The 20,755-nt window shown below is 53.9% G+C and overlaps 1 protein-coding gene across 2 annotated transcripts in view; it reads left to right on the forward strand.

Annotated features, from left to right (window-relative positions):
• Positions 1–11,731, forward strand: part of FUBP3 (far upstream element binding protein 3) — a 55,296-nt gene extending 43,565 nt beyond the window's left edge. Inside the window, exons 12-19 of one of the 2 annotated variants that reach the window (XM_004713253.2) lie at positions 1,002–1,146; positions 4,244–4,404; positions 5,087–5,160; positions 5,385–5,465; positions 5,607–5,683; positions 8,076–8,147; positions 9,363–9,490; positions 10,390–11,731. In XM_004713253.2, coding sequence (XP_004713310.1) covers positions 1,002–1,146; positions 4,244–4,404; positions 5,087–5,160; positions 5,385–5,465; positions 5,607–5,683; positions 8,076–8,147; positions 9,363–9,490; positions 10,390–10,398 — 747 coding nt within the window. In that variant the 3' untranslated portion in view covers positions 10,399–11,731. The remainder of the gene's footprint in view (positions 1–1,001; positions 1,147–4,243; positions 4,405–5,086; positions 5,161–5,384; positions 5,466–5,606; positions 5,684–8,075; positions 8,148–9,362; positions 9,491–10,389) is intronic. The other variant, XM_045288546.1, reaches the window with a different exon arrangement.
• Positions 11,732–20,755: the final 9,024 nt, after the last annotated feature.

A 20,755-nucleotide genomic window follows, 5' to 3' on the forward strand; every position in this document is an offset into this window, starting at 1 on the left:
CCTGCAATTCCCTCGTGTCTCAGCAAAGCAGGGGCAGGTAAAAAGGTCTCCAGTTGTCTCTCCGGGCTGAGACGCTGTTAACAGTGTCCTCTGTTTCCTAATCAGCACGAGCAGGTTCTGCCAGGGGCTCCTCACTGGGTTGAACTTCGGGGAAGGAACCCCTCAATAGTTCAGAAGGTCTAAATGTGACAGCCCCAGAGTGGACACAAAAGGGCAGACAGAGGCCAGGCTCAGAGCTGCTCCCTCCGCATGAACGGAACCCTCCTCTGAGGCATTAGACTCAGGCTCACTCGGTGCCGCCCGAGCCGTCAGGGGGACTGCGCCAGCCCCCAGACCATGAGCCAAAGAGTCTGACTCAATCCCTTGCCTCCCCTTTTCTGAGCTAACTTTTTGGGGCCCCTTTTGTACACATTTCTGTTTTTTCTTAGCAATAGAACAACATATTGTTCTTTTTTAAAAAAACCTTTAATCTTATTCACTGGTCGGGCAGCAAAGTGTTGTGCCTCTTACACAGCAGCGTCTGATAGGTCGTTCTTTGCAACAGCCTGGTCAGGTGGCAGGGAGCACCAGGAGTCACACACCACTCAACCACGTGTCACTTTGACGTGTGTGCGGCTCGCTAGCATCTGGTGGCCGGCTTCTGCTGACCCTGGCACATCAGAGCCGCCAGAAAGGGTGGCCTCGGCCTCTGGGTGCCTGTCAGTTAGGGTTTGGGATTAGAGCTCAGGGCCAAGGGCGGTTGAGGGTTTATAGCTGGCTACCTGGTTGGGTGGGATGTGTGTGCTGGCTGTGTAGCCACGTGCATCTCTCGGTGCGCATCCTCCGCGGGCCTGGGGTTTGTGTGCCTTCTGCCCGTTATGGCCGTCAAAGTCCGATGTGCGGAGAGGTGCCTGGCTCCCTGGCTCCTGGTGGATGGTTCTGTCACTCACCCTTCTCAAAGAAGAAGAAAGGCGGTGCCAGTCGTGGCAGAAGTCGTCTCAAGAGCCGGGCTTCCTTTGCAGGAGAGAGATGGCTTTGGGGGCCTCGCGGTCGCCAGAGGAAGAGGCCGCGGAGGCCGAGGCGACTGGAGCCTGGGAACCCCTGGTGGCGTGCAGGAGATCACCTACTCCGTGCCGGCAGATAAGTGTGGACTCGTCATCGGCAAAGGTAAGGGGAATGGGGGCCGGGTGGGGGGGTGGGGCTTGGCATTCCCTTCTAGTTCTTTCACCTGGGGGACATAGGTCACATGTACCTCCAGAACCGTGTTCTGCATGGGTCTTTTCTAAGACCTGGATCTGACCTGGTTTGGTTGGTTTTTTTTTACAACAAACGCACACTCTTAGTGCAAGCCGCTGTCTGATGCAGCAGCTCACGTTGTTGAAGAGTTGCCCTGCCCCTAGTGAGGGGCTGCTGAATATTTGCTGATCAGTGAATCCCTAATTCACCCACCTCCCCGTAACCGAGCGGAGCCCCAGGAGCATTTCCTCATGAAGAATCCTCTGAGCAGCGGCTTCTTCCTGTGCCTCGCTGATTGGGGCTCTCGGGTCATGTGAAAGAATCTTTGCCCCTTCGGCACGTGTACCGTGGGGACAGACACTCGGGGAGGGAAAGGAAGCGTGGTAAAAGCCCTCGGTGATGGCCAGTGTCGCTCCTTCCAGTCCTTGGTCCTGGAGAAAGCAGCAAGGGCCAGAGAGCTTCAGCCTGTGACAGCGATGCGTCGAGGCCAGGCTGGTGGGGCTCAGCTTCTCCATGCAGTATCAAAGGCCTCCCCAAAAGACGCCTTGCTGGCTGCGGGTTTTGTTTTGTGTGTGCCTTTGTGATGTGTTTGACAGACAGGCTTCTCCCCAGAACGTCTCACAGTTCTTTGCTCACCAAACATGTCTGCTGTGGGGATAGTGCCCCATGTCTCAGGCAACAGCACCTGCACCAGCGGGAGAGACGCAGTGCTGCCCCGCCTGACCTAAGCTTAAGAAGCCGGCCCGGGCAATGCGCTCCTACCCCTGTGCCCTTTAGCAGATTCTTCACCTCTTGCTCGGGCGGTTGAGAAAGGGGGGTGTGCACGTGTTTATCTGCGCGGGCGGCAGGCGCGGCGGATGGTCCAGATACCGTGAGCTGCTCGGGACTTGTGGCAGCTTGACCACCCTGAGTTGAAATCATTGCATGAGAACCAGGTGGTCTAGGCTCCCTTACCTTTTTTTGTCCCTGGGATTTTTGTTGGGTGGGAGGCTCCCACAGACACTGGCGGAGCCTTGCGGCCGTCACTGGGACCTTCCTTGTGGTGGGTGGAATCTTCATGGTCTCAGAACAGCCCTTCATGGCCGGAATGAGCGCTGAGAGGACAGTGACGGGGGAGAGGGGTGGTGGCTGGGCTGGGTAGCCTGCTGGTGGCAGATGCCAAAGCCCATGGGGAAGTTGGTTGAGTGGGGTGGGGGTGGGACCTCCAGGGATGCACTGTATCTTCCTCTTGGGAAAGGCGCCTGGGTGAGGCTGAAGGGGGGTGGGGGGGCTGTGCCAAGCCAGGCCCTGCTTCCCCTGTCTTCGGGCTTGGCTGTGGCTCTGGCCCACCCAGACGGTCACGGGACCCTCCGCAGGCCCCGGCTGGATTTCCATGATAAACACAGCAATATTGACAGATAGTGTGGCCAGCCCTGCTCTTGTCAGCCAGGCCTTTTAGTGGGCTTGATTAATTGCTTTACGATTTCACGTCCAGCGGGGGGCCACTGGTGGGTCGCTCCTGTTCCCCATCAGGTGAAAGAATGGAGCAGGCTGTTGAATGAGTCTATGGTCAGCCACCATGTGCCAAGCTGGTGACCTCATTTTGAAGGAAGATGAACTTCAATTAACTCCTTCCGGCCCCATGCCGTTCTGTGGGCCTGCCTGCCTCTGTGAGCATGCAGAGACTCGGGCTGCTGGGGAGGGCCTGGGGGCTTGACTGTCTGGCCTGTGTTCTCAGCCGCAGACACACCACCCTGTTAGCTCTCGCTCCACGTCAGTGCCTTGGAGCCGAGTGGCTTCAGAGCAGGCCGGGGGTTGGCTGAGTTCATTTAGTCTTTTAGTCTTTGCTGGTCACTGCCCTCCAGTGACGCTCCCGCCCAGGAAGGAGCCCAGCTCCTCACTGTTCCCTGGCCTCCGAGGCAGTGCAGCAGGACCAGGAGGCAAGGCAGTATTGCACAAGATGTGGCACTGGGGGGGTCTGAAATGTCGGGGCGGGGGGGGGGGCGGTCTGCACTCAAGCAGGAGTGTGGGAGTTTGTGTGGTTTTTTTGTTTGCTCATTTGTTTGGTTTTACACTGACAAGCCTTCCGAACTAAACCTACCCTGAGCCCAGCCAGTGTCCGACAGGACACCCGGTTTCCATCCCCCCAGCTTCCCACAGGAAGGTCTCTGAACCAGGCCCCCTTGCTGCCCTCTTCCTTACCTATGCGCCTGACGGTGCCTCTCACTCAGAGTGGGGGGTGTGGGGGGGGGCGCGCGGTTGGAGAGGTAAGGTTGGACGGTGGACAAACAGTGAAATGGCCAGTCTCAGGTTAAATTTGTGCTGACTGGGGGCCAGAGGGGGCACAGCGAGCCGCCGATGCCCTGCCTTGTCTTGGGGTGTGCAGGGCTCTGTGCTCTCGGGGTTCCTCCTGCCCCTCCCCAGCTGAGCGAGGCTGCGCTGTAAAGTCTGTGAAATTACAAAGGAAGAATCAGACCATTGTTCCTCTTTGGTGGCTCTTTTGTTAGGCAGATTTCATCAAGAGGCTGGGACTCTCACAGGTTTTTCAAAGAGTCCAACTACATTTTCATTAGCCTGTCCAGTCTGACTCTGCTTGTCCCTGCCCCCACCCCGCTCCCAGGCTGGGGCTTGAGAAGTGGCAGGGTGGGATGGTAAGGGCATATTTGGGCCTGGGGGTGGACGGAGGGGGTAAAGCTGAGGTGCGGTGGGGCTGGAGAACCCCATTATACCCTGCAGCAGCCAAGCCAACAAAAAACAATCTTGTGCTACCAGCGTGGAGGGCCTAGGGCAGGGGATGAGCCACCGTAAGCTGGCCTCTACCACCTTGTCCAGATCCCCGACCAGGTGCTAGGGTGGCCTCCTTTTCTCAGGGGCACCAGCCTCCAGGCCTCCACTCTAGGGCCTTTGGCCGGCTGCTGTGAACCCGGGTAGAGCCCAGACAGCCCCTCCCTCCCCAGGCTGGTGCTGGTGTGCAGAGGATGCCAAAGGAGGAGCGCCCTAGAGTGTGTCGCGGATGCCACTTCCCATGCCCTGTGTCTTCCTGCCACAGGCGGTGAGAACATCAAAAGTATAAACCAGCAGTCAGGCGCCCACGTGGAACTGCAGCGGAACCCCCCTCCCAACACGGACCCCAACCTGCGGATATTCACCATCAGGGGCGTCCCTCAGCAGATTGAGGTGGCGAGGCAGCTCATCGATGAGAAAGTTGGGGTACGTACGGGACCTCTCCCCTCATCTGATAGCTGGCTTTTCTTTTGGATGGCCAAGCTGCCAGTTTCCCCCAGAACGCTGCCTCCTGTGCCTTTTCATCTGCGTGGTGCCCCTTTCCCTCGCAGAAGGGACAGGTCGGAGGCCCTGCGGTTGGCTGGGCCAGGCCCAAAAGCCATGCAGGAAGCCTCCTGGTAGAACCCTGCAAGGCTGAGGCTGCGGAGCTGTCCCCAGAGCCGTGTCCCCTCGAGGCTTAGATGAGCCGCAGGGGCAGCGCCACCTCGCCCAGCACTGCCCTAGCCTCCTGGTGGCATTGTGCTTGCAGCCAGGCCCTAAGGCAGCTTTCATGATAAAGCAGGGAAGGAGAGGGAGTGTTGAGGGAGGACTGATTGGCCACTGCTCACCTCAGAGGGCCGGAGAAAGGCAGGAAGAGCCCTGGGCCACTCATGTTGACGGAGAGCCCCGCAGGCTGGCCCTCCCCGCAGGGCGGTGTGGTGCTGATGCTCTCTCCTGGACGAGGAGCTGCCTGGGGAAGGAAGGCTAGTGTGAGTGCCATAGGCTGTCTCGTTGTCACTGGACCCCGTTCCCCAAGAGCTCGGATTTGCCTCGGGGTGTGCCTGACCAGAGGGGAGAGGGCACGGGCCCAGCCAACAGGAAAGGAGACATTTCTCTGTGTCCCTCACAGGGTACCAGCCTGGGAGCCCCGGGAGCCTTTGGACAGAGCCCCTTCAGCCAGCCACCTGCTGCTCCTCATCAGAAGTGAGTCTCGCCGCCGCCGTGACTGGAAGAAGTCACCACCTCCTCCCCTGGCTGCTGCGAGAGCGTGCCATCCCCAAACCAGTCCCTAGGACGGCCCAGCCCCGTCTCATCAGGAGGGACGAGCGCTCCTGGAGGGCAGAGGGTTTCAGCTGGCACCGGGATGGCGGTTTCTTTTGCTCGGGCCTTGTGTTTGTTTTCGTAATGGGCGGTTTCTCCTCTTGCAGCACCTTTCCTCCCAGGGGCTCAGGGTGCTTCCCAAACATTGCTGCTAAAGTGAACGGGAACCCCCATGGCACCCCGGCGAGGTACGTGTCTGCCGGCCCCCTGCGTGTCGTTCCGTGGGTGGACAGACGCCGCCAGAGATGGGGTGGGTGGGGGGGCCCAGGTGAGGAGGAGGAGTGGACAGGACCCAGACTGAAATGATGTAACTCTGTTTTCATCCACAGTGGTCCTCCGGCCTTCCTGACCCAGGGCTGGGGCAGCACCTACCAGACGTGGCAGCAGCCTACACAGCAGGTCCCAAGTAAGTGACCTGAGTGGAGGTGGAGCTTGCACTTCCTGACAGAAAAGCTGAGGCCCGCAGAGGCCTGGGTGAGGGACCGGAAAGGCCCTGGGTCCTTGGCTGATAGGTCTAGGATACCCTCCCCGAGCTGTAGGGAAGTCCCCCCATGGCACCGCTGGGAGCCGCCAGGCGGCGTGAACCTGGGAGAGCCAAGGATGGCTTGAGAGAAGCGGCTCTCCGTTCTTTTCTGTCGTCCCGGCACGCCTGCCTCTCGGCTCTGGGCTCTGGGCTGCTGCCATCGTGCTCTTCACAGAGGGCTGAGCATCCTCAGGATCTGCGTGCAGGCCCGCCGCCGGACAACCCCGCTCTCCCCCAGCATGCTCTGTTCCCCAGGACCTCGCTGCTCGTGCCCCCGCGCTTCTCCCAGCGCCTGCTCAGAGGGGGCTTTTCCTGGCTGCAGCCTGGCTGGACAGGGCCGACCAGTCCACCTGACCCAGCCTTCAAACAGCCCAAACCACTGCCGCCCAGCCTGCTGGTGTTGAGGAACCGCTGTCTGCAGCACTAACTGTTGACGGTTCTCGTGGGCTGTAGGACAAGCACTCAGGCTCACTGCGCCCAGGTCCCCAGGGTCTAACCACTGTCCTTGAGCAGAAGTGCTGTCCTGGGTTCCCCAGTCTGTGCCCAGGCCACAGCTCTTGTAAGGCCCAGGCTGTCTAGGGGCTGAACTTCCAGCCTCGGGCAGCTCCACCCCTTCTCTGGGCTCCAGATTAGCCAGCTGTGAGATGAAGGGTTGGGTTTTGCTCCTAAAGTTCTTCAGGCTCTGATGTCACACGGTTGTTTTTCCCTTGTCACACGCCACCGGTTACTTAAGAGCTGTGCAGGCTTGCAGCCATCGTCGTCGGAGAGACTTCGAGAGCGCCCACTTAGTTTCCGCCGGGACACGGTACCCGGCACGGCTTGCAACGCAGCCCACGCTCACTCTGCTTCCGCCATCGCCTCCTTCCTCCCTCTGCACCTGTCTCCATCCCGCACAGGGAGGGTGCCAATTTAAAGAAGCACCCCAAAGATTGAGGTGGCCAGGGTCCATCACATCTGCCCCAATTGTGCCAGGACAGAGGAAGGCCAGGGAGAAGCCCTGCCCCATCAGGGAGGGACAGGTCCCTTTGTGTTGAGGTCAGCGAGGGGCCGCGCCATCTCCTTCGCACCTCAAGGGGGAGCTGAGCTCTGGTAGTGTGGTTTGCTGGGGGCCCTTGGGTGAGGGGTCTCGGGCAGCTAGGAGTTGGCAGCAGCACAGCAGGGTGAATGAAAGCAGGCTGGGGACAGCTCAGTCGGCATGGGTGGCTGGCCTTTGTGGGCGGTGTTGGACTCGGTTTGTGAGTGAAGTCGTGTGGGGAAGAAAAGTCCTGTTTGCCTGCCCCTCCTTGTCCCTCTCTGTCGGATGGAAGTTTGACTGCCCGTCCCTCACTCCAGGCCCTCCGGCCACAATAGAGGTGAAGGCTTTGCGGGGTGAACATAGGGTGTTTCTCCCCTGTTGCACACCCCCACCACACCCCCCACCCCACACACACACATGTAAGTGTAACAGGTGCCCTCTGGCCCATGTCCCTCCTGGGTCTTCAGTAAATTAGCTCTCAGAGAAAACTTGTTGGATGGCGTCTGCAGTGGCATGTGCTGTTGGTAGAATGCTACAGAAGAAAAGGCAGTGAAGGGCGTCTTGTGGGCCGAAGCAGGTGGACACTCAAACCAGCCCTGACCTCTGCAGACAGCGCTCCTGACTTCTTGTTCTGGTCAAGTCTCTGAACCCTCTCTTAGGCTGCTTGGGGCCCCCACACGGGATGCAAGCCCACCCCACCCCTGATCTGTACCACCCCAAGCCACACACCGTAGAGGATTCACCTGGACGCCTGCAGGAAGAAGCCCTTCCCCTCCTCTTCTCCCTCCCACCACCCGAGAGAGGCTGGGGCCCGTCATGGCTGGCCGTGCTCTCGATCCTGCGTCTTCTTTCATCGCTCCCATTGCCAGCTCCCGGCGGCCTCCAGCAGTTTTGCTTGTCCAGGGAGAGCCCGCAGCCTTGGGACAGAAGCCAGCATGCCGCGGGGTCCAAGCCCTGTTTCCCATTGGAAGGCCTCCCTCTAGACACCGGCAGCCAGGTTGCCCAGCCCCAGCCTCAGCCCCAGCCTGGCAGGGCTCTCCCAGGATCTTGCTGGCAGCCTCCCCCACCCCCGTCACCCTCTGCCTGGGTGGAGACCTTCTTGTGAGTATCGCGACGTCCACTTCTCTGAGGCAGCCGACTGCTCCCTTCTTCCCGGGCCTCAGGGCCTGCTGGGACAGCATGTGGACGGTCGGAGCTGGAGGCAGGCCGAGGCTGTGAGGCAGCCGGGAAGGCCTGACTGCTTTTGTGTTCTTCGCACAGGCCAGCAGAGCCAGCCGCAGAGCAGCCAGCCTGACTACAGTGAGGCCTGGGAAGACTATTACAAAAAACAGAGTGAGTGCCGGGCCTCGCTAACAAGCAGCTCCCCAGAAACAGGCTCACCGCGCTCCTGTAGATTTTCCTTGTCCGTCCTGTTCCCCTCTTTTTTTAACCTTGGAGACCTGATCTCAGGACCTCACTTTGTCTCACTCTCCTCCCTGCCGCCTTCTGTCAGAGAGGCCGAGTGTAGTGCTGACCACCGGGCTGCATATGCACACCCTGGCCGAGCTGGCCCTCTGGGTCTCCCCTCTGCTGCCACCCCCATTAGATCCTCAGACCTAGCAGGTGGGTGGCAGCCAGCTCGCACCGGAGTTCACCCAACTGGTTCCTCTTCCGAGCAGCATCTGCCTGTTGGCCCTGGCCAGGGCTGAGGGCCCCTGGCGTCTGATTGGCTGGTTTGCTGCACTCTGCCCAGACTCTTGGTGGCCGTCTCAGAGCGGTGATGGGGAAGGAGACAGCGGAGGGACAGGCTTGCGGTCGGAGTAGGCGCTGGCTTTGTGGTTTTGCTTCTTTGGTATTTGTTTGATTTTACAAATGAACCCGGTCTTGGAGAAAAGGTGAGGGGGTGGAGCAGGGTGACCCCCGCCGTCTCAAAGGAAAATAACTGAGGGATCATTTAGAATTAGTACTAAATCTTACTCTTTCTATTCCAAACCAAACCCAGCGTGCTCGGAGAGTCTCCAGAGAGATGGCTCGAGGGTTGGAGGTGGAAGGATATTGTTTGCTGGTCAGGATCCCGAGCTGGGTCAGCCAGCCGACAGGAGGGTCCCTGTGGGGGCGGGCCAGATGCTCAGCTTCCCTCCCTCCCAGATCCAGGTTTCAGCCTCGCCGGGGCCTCCCTTTATTTCAGGGTCTCCAGGGTCTCTGGATACCTGGGTGGATGTGCGCTCTCGGCCTGCACCCAGTCAGGCACACACCCAGGCAGGCGAGGAGCCCCCCTTGTTTCTCTGTCGGCGGCAGCACTGGGAGCTGGCGGGGGCAGGCAGGCAGGTGCAGCAGTGTGACCGAGGAGTGGGCCGTTTTCCTGGGGGATCGAGTGGCAGGCACGATGGTGCTTTTGCAGTGCCAAAGAGCCAGTGTCCATGGTCATCTGCCTCACCAGTGCCATTATCTTCCAGGTGCCCAAAACCCTGTGGGAAGGGTCCTGCCAGTCGGACCGGACAGTGTCCTTCGCACCCCGCATTTTCATCCCTGCGTCTGCTAACCGGTGTTTCTTTCTTTCTCGATCAGGTCATGCAGCCGGTGCCGCTCCACAGACCAGCTCCCCACCGGACTACACAATGGCGTGGGCGGAGTATTACCGACAGCAGGTTGCTTTCTACGGGCAGACACTAGGGCAAGCCCAGGCCCACAGCCAGGTCTGTAGCCCATCCCCAACAGCTACTTCCCTGACCACCCCTCACCAGGGGCCCTTCTCTTGGGCCTCAGGGTTATTCTGACCTGAGCTCTGGGTGACGGAGGGAAAGTCCAGGCCCTGGCGCTGCTGCGCTGCTGCAGTCTCCCCGAGAAACAGTCTGGGCCCAAGTTGGGCAGGGAGTGCATTTGGCATGCCCTTGATGGACCCAGGAGACTAAGTAGACGTCTGGGTCTGGTTTTCTGACTGTAAATTAGGAACACCAGACAGGTGACTTGAGTAAGTCAGACACCAGGTGGACTGCGGAGAGAGCACAAGGGTGTGTGGAGACGCACGCGCGCGCACACACACCCACACCCACCCCACCACCACCACCCCTTCCTTGAGACTGTGGTGGCCAGGCTGTCACCTTTGCCCTTAGTCAGCAGCAGCAGGAGAGTGAGTTCACACCCTGTACCTGTTGAGCAGAGCCACGTCTGCAGCGTCCCCACATAAACCAGAAGCTTGCCAGTAGCAGCCAGAAGGAAACAGGCACCTGGTTGGCGGCTTGCAGAGGGCCCTGATGCCGCCCCGTCCAAGGCCTGAGGGGCTGGTTGGGTGTCTGTCACTCAGATGACTGTGCTGGAGACCCATGGGGGCCGGTGGTGCAGACCGCGCCCCTCTCCCCAGCGGTCTCCCCAGAGAACGAGGAGCCCCGGGACCCCATGCTCGTGAGAGATTTTGTCTGGTTGGGATCCCATGACACAAGCCCCGGGGCAAGGTGCTCAGACATCAACGGCGTGTCTGTGTGGGTCAGTGCTTGACATGGAGCCCGAGGGGGAGAGGGTGACCTGTCACCTCCCACCACTGGGCGCCGGAGAGCTGCCCCGCACACTGACTTCTCTCCCTACACTCTGTCCGCAGGAGCAGTAGAGCGCGGGCCTCCTGGCGGCTCCCCCTGAATCATGGTGAAAAGAGAACCTGTTTGTATCAGAGGTTTTTAGATTTGCAAACCTTTTGATGAAGAACCTTTGCTCTGTGAAACACTATATTTAGATTAACAGAATTTTTCTAAAAATCGGGGAAAATTAGTTACTAAAATTGCTGATAATTTTTGTTTTCATCACTTTTGTGGCTACTTCAAATGTGTGTGAGCTCCGGGATTCTTTTTGGCGCAAAACCTGTGCAAACGCAGGCACCAGAACGTACCTCGGAGCGGTGACATTTCAACATGTGGTTTTGTTTTGTTTGGGGTTTTTTGGACGTATCTTTATTTACAGTCTTGGTTTTCGTTTTCTGTTGCAACAGAAAGTGGCTTGGAAGTCTTGGGTGGTATGTAACAAATCCTTTTTAAAAAAATTTTAAACAGTATTTAAATATTCTTAAATGTGTAAATTCATTAAATGTTTTACTTCTAATTTCTTGTATCTTGGCTGTCTGGTTTTATTGCATTTTTAAAAAACTGAACTATTATGTATTGTAATTAATTATGTGAATTGAGACAGATAATTGTATTGCTGTCCAACAGGAATTGGGAGGGGCATTTTATAGGGTTTGTATAATTTCTAGAGTTCGAAAGGCGTAATATAAAAATGTGTTCATGTTTTTAGCATACATTTTTTTCCATGTCTCCATCACCCGTTGCAATTGTGTATCTAAGACCTCCAAGCTTGTTTTAAAAACAAAACAAAAACTTTTCTCTATTATCTCAGAAATATAAGTACTGTTATTTTTAATATTAAAAAGAAATTCGATATAACTTTTAACAAACACTGTGGAACATTAAACCGTATAAAAATGTAGTAACTATTTTTTAATTCCAAGGTGTTTTTTGCTTTTTTCTTTTAAATATTTTCTTAATATTTGTCAAATTAACTAGATGAATAAATAAATCTAGTATTAACCACAGTATGGATTAAATAATTTTGACTTAATAAAAGGGATAATATGATTTTCAATGTTTACTGTAGTGTATCTTGTACAGATAACATGTATTTTTAAAGGAAAAAAAAAAACGGAATTGAAGCTATTTTTTCTTGCATTTTTAATTGACCTGAGGGACATTCCGTTTGAAATGTACTGAAGTTACAGTGTCTGGTTTTCTCTCCTGATTTTCCTTATAATGCTTGAAATGTCTAACTATTAAAAAAAGGCATTTGGACGATGTTCTGCATGATGTTTAAAAAAGTGTTCTTTTTATTTGACTGACAATTTATTTTACACTCGATATAATAAAATCTCCACAGGACCTCTTGTGGGCCAAGTATTTGTAGTCTGCGTACTTTTGCCTACGCTTGTCTTGTTCCTTCCACCGCCCTGAGGTGAAAGGGGAGTGCGTTCTTGCAACACTGAACCCCGAGCCGCGCTGAGTTGGTGCACTACCTGGACCTCTAGCTCCTTCGTTAGGCTGATCTCATTGAATGGTTTTCTATAACTTGACAGTCCGGTTCTGAAGCCCTTACCTGTCACAGCTAAGCATCTCTCAGAGTGGGGTGACGCGGGGAAGTCAGGAGCACGGTTCCTGGCTCACATGCACGGAGCCGCTGCAGATGCAGGAGCACCCTTTTCTGTGGCTCAGTCAGCACAGCGCCCCTCTTCCTTCACATTCCCACCCCCAGCAAGCACACCCAAGAAACGAAGGTCTTGGCCTTGTGCGTTTGCAAAACCGTCTGGGCTGGGTATCGCCGGTTGTCGTCGCACGGTACCCAGCTCCCTTCCAGCGCACCTTGCCCCCCTCCCAGGCCCCCCAGCACTGACTTTGGATATCCTGTCACCCACCGTGCAGGGGCAGCTGGTGGCCCGGAGAGCTGGAGAGGGCCTGTGTTTGGGTTTGTTGTTTTCACTAAAGACGACAAAAGATGTCTTCGCCTATAGGTGTAAGCTCTGGTAGGTCCCGTAATTGCAGGTCTGTGGATTAAGACAGATCAGCCTCCAGCCACCACCTACCCCACAGCCCATCAGCTGAAGCTACTGGCGGGACCACACTGTGTCACTTCCGCTCTCCTTTAGCTGGTAACTCCAACACACCAAGTCGTCGTCATCTCGTAATTTCTGTGCACGGTTCTGCTTCCGCCCTCTTTCGGACCAGCCCCTTGGCTCCCACTTTGTGTGTGTGTGTGTATGTGTGCGTCCCTCCATTCCGGTTCCCTTGTTGAATGCCCTACCGCAAGCTCTAAGAGTGGGGGCGGGGTGGGGGGACAGCATCTGTGGCTCCTTTAGGCCGAGAAAAAGGGGTGTGGGGAGCAGCCCATCTGCAGCCCTGCCTCGGCCTGTTGAGAGCCGGAAGACAAAAAGGAGCGGTGGCATCTTTAACTACACCTCTAGAGAATCAAGTTTGACATTGAGAAATTGAATAGTAAAAGCCACTTGGAAAGAAGGGGGTGGGGAGGGAGCCCAGCAAGAGGAGGGCGGCGTAAACGCTGATGATGGGAGTGGGAATTGGGGAGAGGGCATTACAGAGAAGACTTCCTTCTAATTCATCTTCCAAGCTCTGTGCCAAAACAGCATTTGGCATGGTTCACAGGGAGCGATTGTGTGATAATGAACCCTAAGGTGTCCCTTAATTGAAGACTGAGCATTGCGGTTTGTGCCAAGAGTCGTAAATGGTACCGGCTTGCGGGAGGATGCATTTTCTTAAATGTATCGGTAAGTACAGATTAACGCTGTCCCCAGTGAAATGCCCATACTATAAATTATGGAAATCTCTCTCTCCTTCTGATGCAACCTTTTATTGAGGAGGGGGGGCGGTCCAGGAGGAGGCAGGGGGGCAAGTTTGCAAGCATATGAAATTCGGCCTCATTAAGATGGCGCCCATGGAAGATGGCTTTTCATCAGCAGTCTGGTGTGCTGGAAGCTAAAGTGCTTGAAATGTACCAAGTTCAGCGATTTGCTCCATTAAGAAAGCTGCGTGGTCATCACAGCACGGTCTGTGTGTGGGAGGCGGGCGGGTGGGGCAGTGCCTGCTGTCTCTAATGCTTGCCCTGCTCCCACCCTCTGCCACACATGCACACTTGGCCTCTGCTGAGCCGTGCCCAACCCCACCTTAAGACTTGGGGTCGCAGGAGGGGCCCTCTCTAGTCAAAGTGCCTTGATCGATACCCCTGGGCTCCACAACCAGTAGGAGGTGCTGCTTCCCACTTTCCCCTCAAGTGGTGGCCATCCATGGATGACCGATAGCCCCAGAGGAAGGTTGGCTAGGGCACAATTGGCACGTTGGAAGAGTCTGGTCCAAGAGGGTGTTTGGACACCATAGGGCTTGAGCTTCCAGCTGGCTATGTACAGCACTGCCATTTCCCAAGCCCCACTTGTGGTCCACTGGGGACCAGCTGGGGCTTCTGAAGATGCGCTAATGCAAATGGTCCTGATAGACTGTTAGAGATTAATGGCCAGAAAGTGGCTTGACACTCAATTCCACAGGGCTTCCTGGCCCCCCGGCTCTGTGCCTTGTGTAGGGTAGACAGGGACAGAAGGACAAACCCTCATCAAACTTGAAACGATGGTCATCTTCGTCTGGGGCAGGGGGTCTTTTATAGCATCTACCAAGGGAGTTCAGGCCCTTCCGGACATCTTCCACGGTCTTCACACCCGGGGAGGTGACTGGACTCGGTGGCCCATTTTACCGATGAGAGCTCAGGCAGGCTGAGTGGCTAGCCCCTGTTGGCACAAAGACCTGTGGCCAGTTCTTTCTCTGCCAAGTTCCGTCTCCATCTGTGGCAACCAGGACAGCATGGCCACTGCCCACAGAGAGGTCACGGTCCAGTGAAATTGTAGCCACCACCAAGGGAGGCAGTTGACACCATGGAGAAGTGGTCCCGCAGGTTAGTGGTCAGCCCACACCATGGGCCAGGCTCTGAATGCTCATTTTCTTCGCTGCCTCAGCTCATCTTCCAAGGTCCCAGAGATCCTCCCAGTCACACCACGGGTAGCTAAGCGGCAGAGCCAGGGCTCCAACATTAATCTGATGACAACACTTGCCCTCTCGGTCTCCCATGGACAGAAATGGGCACCTGAAACCGTACCCCTGTTTTGTTTCTCACCCCACCTAGGACAAGAGTGTATTCTGTTTGTAAGCTCAAATTTGCATTTGAATCCTCTCTCCACCCCTCAGCTGCAGTGTGGCCTGAGGGAAATGCACCTGCTGGGCCCTGGCTTTCTCTCCTACCTTGTGGGAACTTCAGCTCTTACCTGCCCTTGGTGTGCAAGACCTTTGACCCCTCGTGCGTAATGATCACATACGCAATGGCGTTAACCGTGCTAATGGGACCCAGGCCTTCTGAGTGCTCTGGTCGCTTTTCCTATTCCATCATCGTGAAGGATACAGGAAGCCTCAAGAGGAGGTGGAAGGAATAGCCAGTCCTACCAGCCCAAAAAGAAGACAAATGTTCAACCGTCTGGGGGAAGTACATGACCAAGAACTGATGGGATTGAAGGAGGAAACCACCCTGAAGGCATGGATGGAATACAGGCTTCAGGAATGGAGGGAACACCCACTCAGAAGTTTCAACAACCAGATGCAAGGCTAGGGGCACTCTCTCCTCCACGCCAGGAACTTTGGAAAAGAGAAGCCTGGCCAACCAACCGGAAGAGAGCTATAGTTATGCCAGGCCGTAGAAAAGTAACAACAACAGAATGCAAAATTTATCAAGCAATATTATTACTATCATGCACAAGTACAGTTTGGCTGAAGATCATTTTAAATGGTTGCAGCCATGCATGGACTGCCAGAAACTGCCAGAAATTCTAGCCCGATTCGGAAGGAAACATGGAATGAGGCATATCGTTGCTTGATGTCACCGGGATCTTGGAGAATAACAAAAGGAAACTGCGTTTCATGAACTCTGTGAATGTGTCTGGCTGTGGATTCCAACAAATGACAGAAGGCATTCCAAAGAATGGGAATTCCAGAACCTTTAAATGTGCTCTAGTGGGTCCTGCACGTCGGCTACGAGGCAGTCCTTTGAGCAGACCAAGGGACCCTGGCATGGTATCCAGCCAGGAAAGCTGTGTGTGTCCGGGTTGCAGCCTTTCACCACGTTCAGTCAAGCTGCACGCTGAGCGAATGCCTCAAGACGCTGGGCTCCAGGAGGAAGAAGGATGCTTCAGGATTGGAGGGAGACTGGTGGACAACCTGCAGCGATACCTGGATGGCACCACCTTGGGGCTAACAGTGAAGAGGACTCGCAGCTCGTACCGCGGACGAAGAGCAAACACCATAGCCTTCAAAATGCATTACACCTCAACCTAAAGCAACCAAAGTCCTCCCAACTGAACCAGGGAACAGCATACGTGGAGGACAGAATGATGCTGGCCAGGACTGCACTGTACTTAGATCCACAACTAATGCCCATGGAAACGGCAGTCAAGAATCAAATGGCGCGTTACACAGGGCCAGTCGGCTGCAAAAGGCCTTTTGCCACCAAGGCAAAGGTGGCGCTTTGAGGACTAAGGCGCACCTGACTCAAGCCATCGTATTTTCAGTGGCCTCCGAAGCAGGTGAGAGCTGGACTGGGAATAAGGAAGACTGAAGGAGAATTGATGTGTTTTGAATGACGGTGCTGGTGAAGAAAACATCTACTGAATCTACCCTCTTGTGGCCGAGCCTCTCGTCTCATGTCCCCGGGAAGCTGTGTCTTGACCACCAAGCAGACTCCACTCTCACTCGCTGTCAAGTTTGCTCCAAGCCTCGGAAATGCATGTAGCAAGCTTCTTCTGGGTTGTAGCTGCTTTTTAAAGAAAGAGAGCGATAAAGACTGGGCGACGACAGGAGTGAGATCACCTGTTGAAGTATATGCTTGAAAGGTGATTTACCAACCTGGCCTCCTCACAGCCAAGGGGAGAGAATGAGCCAGTGACTTGGCTTTTAGTTCCAAGTTCCTTGACTAAGAGATCACTTTGCTCGACCTCAGTCTCTCTTCCTGGGGATGGGATCGCACAAAATTGGTTGCCCAACTGGTTCCGGTGGCTTGGTTCACATTTTAATAAAATGTATTAAATTTACTTGAGCAAAATAGATAAAATATGTGTTCATGCACTGCATTTAACCAATTTTGATTACATTCCAAGCATTTAGAGTAGACTAGAGAAACAAACTCATTGACACATATATATGTACAAGAGAGAATATGGGGACCTAGGAGGAGGACATGCTGAGAAACAATCACTTCACCTTTTTTATCTTTTGGCTTGATAAAGGTTTCTATGGTCTTGTAGCGGTACTTTTCATCATATGCTGCATTTTCATATTAATGTGTTTATTTGCGTACCAATGGTACAACACTATATAATCACTGTGTCTTTATTGGAAGTCTTGGTCATTGTAAGTCCTTCGGGTTTGCTTTCTTGCACACACACAGAAAGACGCACACACACACACACACACGCACGAACTTGAGCATATCATTGCTGGAGCTTTGAAATGACATTTAATCTCCAGTTCACTGTGTAAATAGTTGGCAGCCTAACAATATTGAATGTCTCAATATATTAAAATATCCCTTCGTTTGTTTGACGCTTTGATTTCTCTCATTAATTTGACTGGTTTTCTGTATAGCAGGCTTACACATCTTCCTTTCCACTTATTCCTGAGCTTTTGTGCCGTGCTGTTTCTGAAAATGGTATTTTTAGATTTTTATGTCTTTTGCTAGCTACAGAAGTGGAATTTATTTTTATATACTGACCTTGATTCCAGTAGAGCCCATTGTTGTCAACTCAATTCCAACTCCATAATGACCCTATAGGCCAGCGTAGAACAGTTCCCGTGGGTTTCTGCGATAATAACCGACTCATATCTTCCTCCAGAGAATTAGTTGGCGGGTTCAAAACACCTTTTGGTCAGCAGCTGGACGCCTGCTTGACCACAGCACCAATAAAGAACCCCCTTGATTCCAAGGATCCTACTAAATCCACTGGTTAATTCTAATCATTTGTAGATTCTTTTGGTTTCTCCATATTCACAATCATGTCATTTACAAATAAAGTTGCTTTTATTCTTTCCTCTTCGATCCACACACCATTTGATTCTTTTTATTGCCTACTCCCCTGCTCAAGGCCTCCCCTACAATGGTAACTAGAGCGGTGAGCGTGAGCACCCTTGTCTTGTTTCCCGTCGCGGAGGGAACACTTCCAATAACTCACCATTTATTGTGCTTGATGTAAGTTTGTTTACACACTATTTTCCAGATAAAGGGAGTGCTCTTATATTTCTAATTTACCAAGAATGAGTTTCTATCCTGAAAGCTGTTGAGTTTTTCAAATGCCTTTTCTCTAACCCGGTTGTTAGTGAGGCGCCGTGGAATCCATCTGACTCATGACGACGCTACGTAGAAGAGAAGGAAGCATCGCGTGGTCCGCTCCAGGCTCAACATCTCTGCTGTGTTTGAGACCATTGTTTGCAGATCTTGTGTCAATCCATCTCCTTGAGCGTCTTCCCCTTTTTCATTGACCTTCAATTTTACCAAACATGTGACTGCAAGGTTTGTGGTTCAAACCCAACAGCTGCTCCAAAGAAAGAAAGATGAGGCTGTCTGTTTCTGTAAAGTTTCATTTCAGAAATCCTCTGTAGGTTGCTGAGTCTGGCGTGACGTAACGACGGTGGCTGGGAGGTCCTTCTGCAGGGACAAATCCTTCCTGATAGTCTATCCAGAGAAGTGAGGTGAAGTCTCACCAGCTTCACTTCCCAGGCGCATTCTGCCTATACGGCTGCCAAGACACACTTGTCTATTTTCCCAGGAGTCCACAGCACAGTCACTATTCTTCACAACACCGCAACTTAAGTGCATTGGTTCTTCTCCGGTCTTCCTTATTCGTTGGCCAGCTCTGTGGTGTGCAGCCCAGGCCACTGGAAATACCATGGCTTGAATCAGGGGCATCTTAGTCCTCAGACTGACATCCTGGCCTTTTAGCCAGTGGTTCTCAACCTTCCTAATGTCGCCACCCGCTGAGACAGTTCCTCATGTGGTGGTGACCCCCTCCCCCCCAACCATAACATTATTTTCATTGCTGCTTCATCACTGTCATTTTGCTGCTGTGATGAATTGGGTGACCCCTGTGAAAGGGTCGTTCCACACCCCCCCCAAAGGGTCACGACCCACAGGTTGAGAACCGCTGCTTTTGCAACCCATTTGCACAGCGCAATGCAACGTTTGACTCTTGGCTGCTGCTTCCATGGGCCTAGATTGTGGATCCAAGTAAAATGCGATCCTTGACGACGTCCATGTGTCTGTCCTTCATCCTGCTGCTCTCTACCGGTCCGATTAGGAGCATTTTGTCTTCAATGTGGAATCCATACTGAAGGCTGTGGTCTTTGCTCTTCGTCCGTGTACGAGCTGCAAGTCCTCTTCACTGTTAGCCCCAAGGTGGTGCCATCCAGGTATCGCTGCAGGTTGTTCACCAGTCTCCCTCCGATCCTGAAGCCTCCTTCTTCCTCCTGGAGCCCAGCGTCTTGAGGCGTTCGTTCAGCGTGCAGCTTGACTGAACGTGGTGAAAGGCTGCAACCCGGACACACACAGCTTTCCTGGCTGGATACCATGCCAGGGTCCCTAGTTCTGCTCAAACAGATTGATTTTCACATTTTAAACCAGTCTGACATTCCTAGACTAAACCTCATTTGGTCATAGAGCATTATCTCTCCGTTTTAGATATCCTTGGATTGATTGGCTGATATTTGGGTGAGATTGTTGAGCCTATATTCATGAAACTAATTGGTCTCTAAATTTGTATGCCATATATATACACATTGTGTTAGTCTGGGTAGACTAGAGAAACAAATCCATGGACACACACATGTCTGTAAGAAAGAGATTTATATATAAGAGCAATTGAACATTGAGAAAGCATCCCAACCCAGTCCAAGTCCGTAAGTCTGATACTAGCCTGGATGTCTGATACCAATCTATAAAGTCCTCTTCAGACTCAGGAAACATGCAATGACGCCAAATGTAGAAGATCACAGGCCAGTGGGTAGAAAGTCTTTGGATCCAGTGGCGTTGTAAACATCTCAGCGCTGGCAGGGGTCTCGGCATCAGAGTGGGTCCATGTATCTTGTCAGCTACTCTGTCTCCCAGGGTGTGAGCAGAGAGTCTCCCACCTCCAAGGAGGAAAATCCCAGATTTCCCAGAATTCTCGCAAAGAAGCCTCATTGGCTATGATCTGATTGACAGACTAGACTCCACCCCTTCACTCATAATCCTCTCAAATTGACAGTTATATAACTACCACATGCATACATATATGTGTGTGTATAGATATACACACACACACATATATGTATTTTTTTACCCCCAGCCTGGGACAGCTTTATCTCACACAGACTAGACCCCGAACCCCTAGGGGATGGGCTCTAGCAGCTCGGGCTCCTTCCCATCGGTCCCCACAAAGTGGGCTTCAGCTTCTCAAGGCCTCCTGCTCCCCACCTCCACCCCAATCCCCACCCCCACCCCCACCCCCCTTCATTCTCCTTCCGCGCGTCCGGAGCTGTCCGGGACCTTGGAGAGCTCTAAGTACTGCAGCGGGCTGGCCCTTCTCTGGGCGAGGATCTTGCACTTAATTGCTCGTTCACAACAAGGATGCCAACGGCCTGCTGGGCCACGTTATAGACGCGGCCGGTTTTGCCGTGGTCACGTTTGTGCGGCATCCCCTTCTGAACGGTGCCCATGCACTTATTGTCCACAATGTAACCTTTCTTGTAGATTCACCCATACGTGGTCAGCGGAACCACGCATGCTTCCTGTGGGGCCTGGAGAACGTGGAGCAGGGGGCCCCTCCTCTTGTCCCTTGGTGGCTGTCATTTGGATGGGGGGGTCACTGAATGATGGCGGTTCCGGCCGAAAGGAAGCTGTTGTGCCACACACAACGTATCAACTAGTGCCACTAGCGCCACTCAATTCTGTGCAGGGAGGTCATCGCTGAGCACACGTCCCTCCCGGATGAGGTATACTGTAACTCTGCACTAGTCTTTTTCTTAAACTCAGGACTGGAAACATCTGCTCCGGCAAAAAGCACACCCAACCAAGTTTGTGTCTCGGCGCCCCCGTTCCATGCTCAGTTAGCTGTGGGACAGGTTGTGTTCCCTTGGCCCGTGGTCACTGGGCGGTTAAACCCCGCAATATTGCTTCAGCACCTCTTACATTCAAGAGACTGTGCTCAGTCCAGCGGGGCCGTGCAAAGCCATGTCTCACCCGCAGGAGCGCGCGGTGCCAGGGGGTCGCTGGTCAGTCCCATCCAGGTGGTTCCAACTCAGAGCACCCTGTGTCCATGGCACGGACGCCACCCAGCCCTGTGCCATCTTCCTAAC

This window comes from Echinops telfairi, unplaced genomic scaffold, assembly GCF_000313985.2.
Source record: "Echinops telfairi isolate 266 unplaced genomic scaffold, ASM31398v2 ScPeMD7_22;HRSCAF=79, whole genome shotgun sequence".
Lineage (NCBI taxonomy): Eukaryota > Metazoa > Chordata > Mammalia > Afrosoricida > Tenrecidae > Echinops > Echinops telfairi.